General features: G+C 41.8%; 1 protein-coding gene across 1 annotated transcript; it reads right to left on the bottom strand.

Annotated features, from left to right (window-relative positions):
• Nucleotides 1–1,641: 1,641 nt before the first annotated feature.
• LOC124275865 (phospholipase D1-like) lies at nt 1,642–6,610 on the bottom strand (the record flags this gene model as incomplete). Its single annotated transcript, XM_046711549.1, has 7 exons — nt 1,642–1,791; nt 2,532–2,694; nt 3,678–3,901; nt 4,681–4,748; nt 5,169–5,332; nt 5,729–5,820; nt 6,475–6,610. Coding segments are annotated over 7 exons (997 nt in total), but the record flags the coding sequence as incomplete, so codon positions are not given.
• Nucleotides 6,611–7,757: the final 1,147 nt, after the last annotated feature.

Here is a 7,757-nt window from a genome sequence, read left to right on the forward strand (position 1 = left end):
TCTGTTTTAGATTTAGTTCATACAAGACATTTGCCTAAAATTTGCCATATATCTAAATATATTTACAAGGACAACACTTTACTCCATGAAAGCGAGAGAAACAAAATTCGATTGGCCATAAAATCATTTCTTTCAAACCTGAGGGACACAATTCATAATATTCATCACCAGGTGCATCCTCACAAACACAAAGAAACTTTACCTGGAAAAATTAACATAACATTGTGGGTACCTTAAATATCAGATGAACAGAACAGACGGGTGACAACAACAGGGAAGACTCAGGACATAGTATCGAAGAAAAATAGAGTAAGGACACAGAGATATATCAACATTATCCACACAGAAACAAACACAACATAATGTGATACAGTTGTGTTGAACAATAAAATACTGATTTCATCATGCATTCAGTGATTCAATCATTGAACAAGTTTGAGCAACATTTCCAGAAACAGCATGACAGTACTGACTTTGTATTTGTGCTCCACTAGTCGTAGTTTAGACTAGATACAGTCCTACCTGGACACTTAAGAATTAACCGAATGTTATCCGAGCGGATGGTTTGTCGAAGGTGCATTACACTTAAACCTGCGACCTTGAATCCTACCGTTGTAGACTACACTTAAAGTACACTTATAGTCTGTCTTATCTGAATTATAGACCACCCGTGTCCGAACGGATGTCTTGAATGTAGCCCGGTTGTAGGCTACACTTATAGTCTGTCTTATCTGAGTAATAAACTACTGATACAGTTACTGCTTGAAAGTTAGCCCTGACAGACTGCATACAGGCAGTTAATCAACACTATAATGAGATCACTCAACCTTAAGTTCCATGTCTACCAGTTGTCAGAATAAGAACACACAAGATATGGCACGCCATACGGTATATAAAACATTCCCCAACTTTTAGGCTCCACAGAGAGTTTGTGTAGAAAGATGCTAATAATGAGTATCTGTAGACACCATGTTTGACACCATGTTTGACACCATGAGACAAACTCAGACCTGAATGGATATGTGTCATTTCTCCCTTGGCACTTGGCACAGAAATACCTAGTGTGAGATATGAGAAAAGCTATTCTCACAAGATCTATGCATCATGAAACTTGTAGTTCAATGAACTTAAAATGGAAACAAATAAAGATTCAATTCGAATACTTAAAACACTTAAAATAAAGTCTAAAGATCCAGCTTGTGAGGGCTCACACTGACTAATATCTGAGACCAATCTGTGTGATGGCTCTGTGACTAATGTCATCATAACTAAAATGATTTTACCCCAATTATTATGCTTATTAAAAGTTATATTAGTCGCCACCCGCATCAGGTTACAAACAGCTGTGGCTAGTTGACAAGCTATTAACATTAGCAGAATATGGTGTTTGCCAGCAAATACCAGATCACTAAGTTCTGTTGTGTTATGAAGGCAGTCAGAAGCCCGGACAATGTTACCAAGATCCACGATGTCTACCCATCTGTGGGAACAAACCCATGACTATTGGGTCTCCCCAAGATGAACAGCTTAATCTTGACTTCCTCATATATGTATACTGTAGACAAGCTGTGAGTTCACAAGCAGCCATGGTGCACAACAACCAGTCTCAAAACAGAGGGAGGAGGCAAACCAACCCAGCTGTTACCAAGCTGACACTGTCACCACTGGCCCATCCACCACGCCCTCCGTCTTCTGCATGTCACAAAGTTGTCTAGCAAGTGCCAGCTGACCGATGACACTTGCTCCATCATCTATCCTGCTGTTTCCTGCAGTGAACCTCCCCACCTTGTCCTACATCCATCAAGAGGAACCCACCTTTGTCCTACATCCATCAATCCATCAAGGAACCCACCTTGTCCTACTCAGTGAACATCCATCAAGAGAACCCACCTTGTCATACATCCATCAAGAGAACCCACCTTGTCATACATCCATCAAGTGAACCCACCTTGTCCTACATCCATGAAGTGAACCCACCTTGTCCTACATCCATCAAGTGAACCCACCTTGTCCTACATCCATCAAGTGAACCCACCTTGTCCTACATCCATCAAGTGAACCCACCTTGTCCTACATCCATCAAGAGAACCCACCTTGTCCTACATCCATCAAGAGAACCTACCTTGTCATACATCCATCAAGAGAACCCATCAAGAGAACCCACCTTGTCCTACATCCATCAAGTGAACCCACCTTGTCCTACATCCATCAAGTGAACCCACCTTGTCCTACATCCATCAAGAGAACCCACCTTGTCCTACATCCATCAAGTGAACCCACCTTGTCCATACATCCATCAAGAGAACCCACCTTGTCCTACATCCATCAAGTGAACCACCTTGTCCTACATCCATCAAGTGAACCCACCTTGTCCTACATCCATCAAGTGAACCCACCTTGTCCACCTTGTCCTACATCCATCAAGAGAACCCACCTTGTCCTACATCCATCAAGTGAACCCACCTTGTCCTACATCCATCAAGTGAACCCACCTTGTCCTACATCCATCAAGTGAACCCACCTTGTCCTACATCCATCAAGTGAACCCACCTTGTCCTACATCCATCAAGAGAACCTACCTTGTCATACATGGTGGTGTTGATGCTGGCCCTGTGGATCCATTCACCCTTGTAGAAGGAGTCCGAGACAATGTCATCCACCTCATAGCCAGCATCTCCCAGCCCCAGGTGCTCACTGCAGGATACAAAGTGCAGCTAGTTACTTCCTGGTTCAACCTTGTTGTTGGATACACAAGAACAGTATACAAAATAGCATATATTTCCCTACTTGGCATGGAATACACAGCTCATGACATGGTACAGGACACACCGGGACACTCATCGTCAGAGGGGACTGCTCCTGAGGCAGGGAGTGGTTCATATGTCATCTCAACTAGGCTACTACAAGTATGGGCAGATGCACTGCAGGCAAGTAATACACAAATAACATAATGAAACCTGCTATCTTTGTCAGGCCAGAATCAAGTCTTCCTGCATGGAAACAAGTCAAACAGTTCAATGGAAAAAAGGCCACGGCATTGCATCTCCTGTGGATATTATGTCAATGTGTTTGTACAAAGATGATTGAGCAATAACCACAAAAAGATTTCTAAAACATGTTGGTCCTAGACCCTTACTACTTTTGTGAAACCAGTGAGTATGGAAATAGTGCTGACTAAACCTAGGAACAATCAGTGTGAACTGGATTTGAACCCACTATGATAGATTACTGGCACACCCAGGGGACACAACTCCCCACAGCCAACTGAGCCTCCCATGCTGCCTCTACAACACTAGCAGTATAGAGATGCTAGAGCTAATGGCTGTGGCTATCATGACCAGGAAACATATCCCACATTGTTCAAAGCTCCGGACACATTTGGAAAACATGGAAAAGCTACTTCAACATCAATATGTTCCACAAGCTCCATAAGGCCTATGATGGCGGCGTATAATCCCCAAATTTGGGCAGTGACACATCCAAGCAGTAAAATACTACCCTACTTATGACAGCTATAGTTTTGTTTTTCAAGATGAAACGAAATAAAAAATATTCTTGTTAGATTTCAAGCAGTATTTAAATGGAATGAGATGTCTGATTATTACTAATAAAGCTTAGTAGTACAAAACAATGACTTCAAGAAACTCCACCTATGATATCAACCAGATGTGACTTACTTGAACAGGGTCCTTCTGAGGGAGGAGGCAAACTTGCCCGCCATGTGCTTCCGATCCCCAAACGAGATCTCGAACTTGTTCTTTGGGAGGTCCTCCACCATCACTGCCATCTCGCTGTCCCTCTTTCCCAGCATGCTCCTGTCGTTGATGTTGGCTGAACCGATGATGACAGTGTCGTCATCAACGATCATCAGCTTACTGTGTACATACACGAGCTCAGTGATCTGTAAGAAGGGAAACGCTGTACACATACACGAGCTCAGTGATCTGTAAGAAGGGAAACGCTGTACACATACACAAGCTCAGTGATCTGTAAGAAGGGAAGCACTGTACACAAGCAGGAAACACACCTCACCGTGTGCCTACCAGATTAGGAGCATTCCTGCACATCCTGCTGATTAGAACTTGTGACATACCATTATATATAATCCCTATTCTAAATGCATATGACAAGTACTGTAAACTTATCCATGTTAATACCACATTCCTTCAGAAGCTTCACAGCCCTACATCAGCTGAGTGAGTGAGTGAGAGTTTATTTTTACACCGCATTCACCAATATTCCAGCTATATGGCGGCGGTCAAGTAGGGACCAGACAGTCCAGTGATCAACAGCATGAGCACATAATCTGAATAACTCCATGGCTTCCCATAGCAACTGTGGCACTACTAACAAGACATAGGTCTGGGAATGCTTGGAACTAGAGAGTGTAGGGATATGAATTATTGAGGTCCCAAACCTCTATATATTGAACCAAAGGCATCGTGTGCCAGACAAACATTTCAGGGCATCCACTGGATGAGGCATCAGGAATACCACGAACCAGGCTTGGCATTAACATACAACAATGGCAATGGCACCCTTGTATGGCAAACCAGGAAGGTGTATCACCAGAGAAACTTTCTGTCCTGATTTACATGTTAATCTAAGCAGTGACAAGCCTTCCACTAGTCCCTGAGGTCCTGGACCAGATCTAACACTCAATAGGATGTGCGGACTTACTGGTTTACCGTTGAGTTCGTCATGGGTTCGCAGCCCATTGAAGATGATATACTGCATAGGGTCAGGCACTGAAACAGGAACATCTTAGTTTAACATTCTATATCACAGGCAAATTTGTTGGATGGGTAGAGTTGAAAGGTTTCAGAAATATCTTGAAATTTTGGAATTACAAACAAAACACAAATGTAATGATTTTCAGAAGATGCATAAATTCAATCAGGCAGACTTTGTTCAATTACTCTAAATCTGTGGCAATTTCATTGTTAAAAAAGGAATGAAAAGGTCCACTGTATGTTCCAGCCATGAAGTAAATCTGGATGCACACATGATGTAACAAAGAGCAAGCATCTTGCACATGACATTGACCCATTTCATCTCACTTGGTATCAAACTGTGATTAGAAACTATGTTACTTGTTGCATAAACACTACGTAAGAAAACAAATTCTGATTGTATCAGCTGCTAATACAGGCAGACAACCTTCCTACCTTCTTTGCTGAGTTTCTCTATGAGAGAGTTGCCTCCCCTGCATATAGACGAGTAGTTCCAGTGAGTGACAGCCTGAAGGGCAGTGCCCCCTGGTGTTCCAAACTCTCCCTCGAAGGCTGGCAGTAACGGCATCATCACATACACGCGGAACATCTCCCCCGCCCTGACAACAAAAACACATGTAGCACACACCACAACACTAGTGCTACTTCACATCTACAAAACTAACAACCCGTGAAGGTCTGGGTTAGAATATTGATCTTCAGTAACCCATGCTTGTCGTAAGAGGCGACTAACGGGATCGGGTGGTCAGGCTCGCTGACTTGGTTGACACATGTCATCAGTTCCCAACTGCGCAGATCGATGATCATGCTGTTGATCACTGGATTGTCTGGTCCAGATTTGATTATTTACAGACCGCCGCCATATAGCTGGAATATTGCTGAGTGCGGTTAAAACTAAACTCACTCACTCACTAGAAAAACTAACAAATCATAACAATGTAACAACATTAACATAAGAAGTTGTTTAAACAAAGAAACTAGACTCTCTCTATTACCGATAGGCTGGAATTATCCGCTTGTACAGCGCGTTTCCCACATCATTGGACACTGAGGATGAGTTGTCTATTTGTGTTATGAAGAACTGGTTCTGCAAATACAGGTTCATCATTTAGTTAAAGCTATAATCTTCTTGAAATGTTTTTTTCAAGCAAAATATCAAACATATGCTTCTGTGTAGAATATAAATCTTGTCTATTAGTAAACACAAAGTCAGCATCCAGCCACTACTCACAGACATGATGCACCACTGCCGCCTAATGAAAGTGTGAGATTATGTCTTTCCAGAAAAAGAGGTTCAAAGCCAGCAAATGTTATATTTGCGATTACATTTCTGAGAGTGAGATATTAAGGATTCTTGTGCTTTTTTTGGGGTTGATTCTCGTCTGCAATTCATTACCCTACACTGTCGGAACGAGGCACTAATGTATTATAGCGCACAACACTTGTTACAGTGTATGGCATTAGCCATAGAGGATCTAGTACACGGCTCCCGAGATTACGAGGAGCAAGGATTTTTTCATAGATGTTACCTTGTATGCTCCTGTACACAAATTTGTCATTACAAGATGAAATAATCTGATATAATGTTGCTTTACGGCAAAATAGAGACAGATCTTGAGTTTTTGACGGAGTATGATGCACACCCCATCCCACCCACCCCTCACCACTGCAGACAGACCAGGCCGTGCGGTACACAAGGACATACCTCGATGTATATGCTAGTGTTTGGAGTTCTCTATACAGTGGATGTGGAAGCTTCTTGGATGGAGTTCTCTATCGCTTCAATCCCTGCTGACCAGCCTGATGTATTGCTCCGTAGTATCTGCAGACGGTCACAACAAGAAGCATGATATAGTGCAGCTGTAGAGTTTGGATCCCTGAAATATGAATACAGATGCTCAGGTCATGGTTTGAGTAACATCGGAGTTATATAGAGAATCTCTCACCCAGGAAGTGTCTTCTGATATGAAATATGTCAACACGAGTTTGATTAAAGTTACACAAATATCAAAGTTTGCAGAGGATATTTTTGCTTTAATCATCAAGTCATTGATATATTTCAGTATCCAAAGACACGAGGAATGAATTTTATTATCATCCAAAATCATTCTTCATCAGTTATCAGTAAAAACAGATTTATCTGAACACAAAACTGATAATAGGCTTCTTCAGCGGTGATCTCGAGGTGAGGGTCCTTAGATTTATGACATCATACCATTGTGATATCATCCCAACTTTTAATGATGTCATAGCATTGTCAGCTGTGTTCATAGTGATGTCAAAGCAGTGTGAGGTCATTAACTGATGATGCAACTAACATTATGACAGTTCAATTGTTGCCAATATCTACAATGTAGATATCGCTTGATCTCCACATCTACTGTGAGGCCAGTTTTGGATAATCACGTATCCTTATGGCGGCACTTTTCGGGACTTGGCACCTGTCTGCCTGAACATTTAGCCATTTGGAGGTAAAATGTCATTGAATGGAGTTGGGAAAAAAACCTGGTCACTCAAAAAGAAATAACATCCCGGTAAGCTTACGAATTACTATAATTCATATCACCCTAAATAGGTCTCAAGTATATTTACAATGACAACAAAGGAAGCTATGTTTCTATATTACATACAGGACAGAGTTAAACCCTTTGTGTTTGATACCTGTTGTTTAATGTTGGCTGAAATCTTGGGATGAACCAGCATTAAGACCAGTAAAAGGACATCCAAGCACTGAGGCAGTGAACTATCAGTGCTGCACATAGGTTTGACATTAATGGTAATCTAACTTTGGCTTTCTGTGTTCTAACATTAAGGTGATGTTCTGAGTGACTCACCTGTGTTTTGGCATTAAAGGTGATGTTACAGTGACCTCACTGTTGTAACATTAATATTGATTGAAGTGATTCTGGTGGGCTCAAAGTATTTTGTTTGTTCCATTTTGGTGGTGTCAAAAGTGTGTTTGAAGTGACAAAGGTGGTTGACATTAAGACAAGGTTTGATGAGGTGACCAATGTTTGTGTGGAG

Source organism: Haliotis rubra, unplaced genomic scaffold (assembly GCF_003918875.1).
Source record: "Haliotis rubra isolate DU_JTF1 unplaced genomic scaffold, ASM391887v1 Scf2030, whole genome shotgun sequence".
Taxonomy (NCBI): Eukaryota; Metazoa; Mollusca; class Gastropoda; order Lepetellida; family Haliotidae; genus Haliotis; species Haliotis rubra.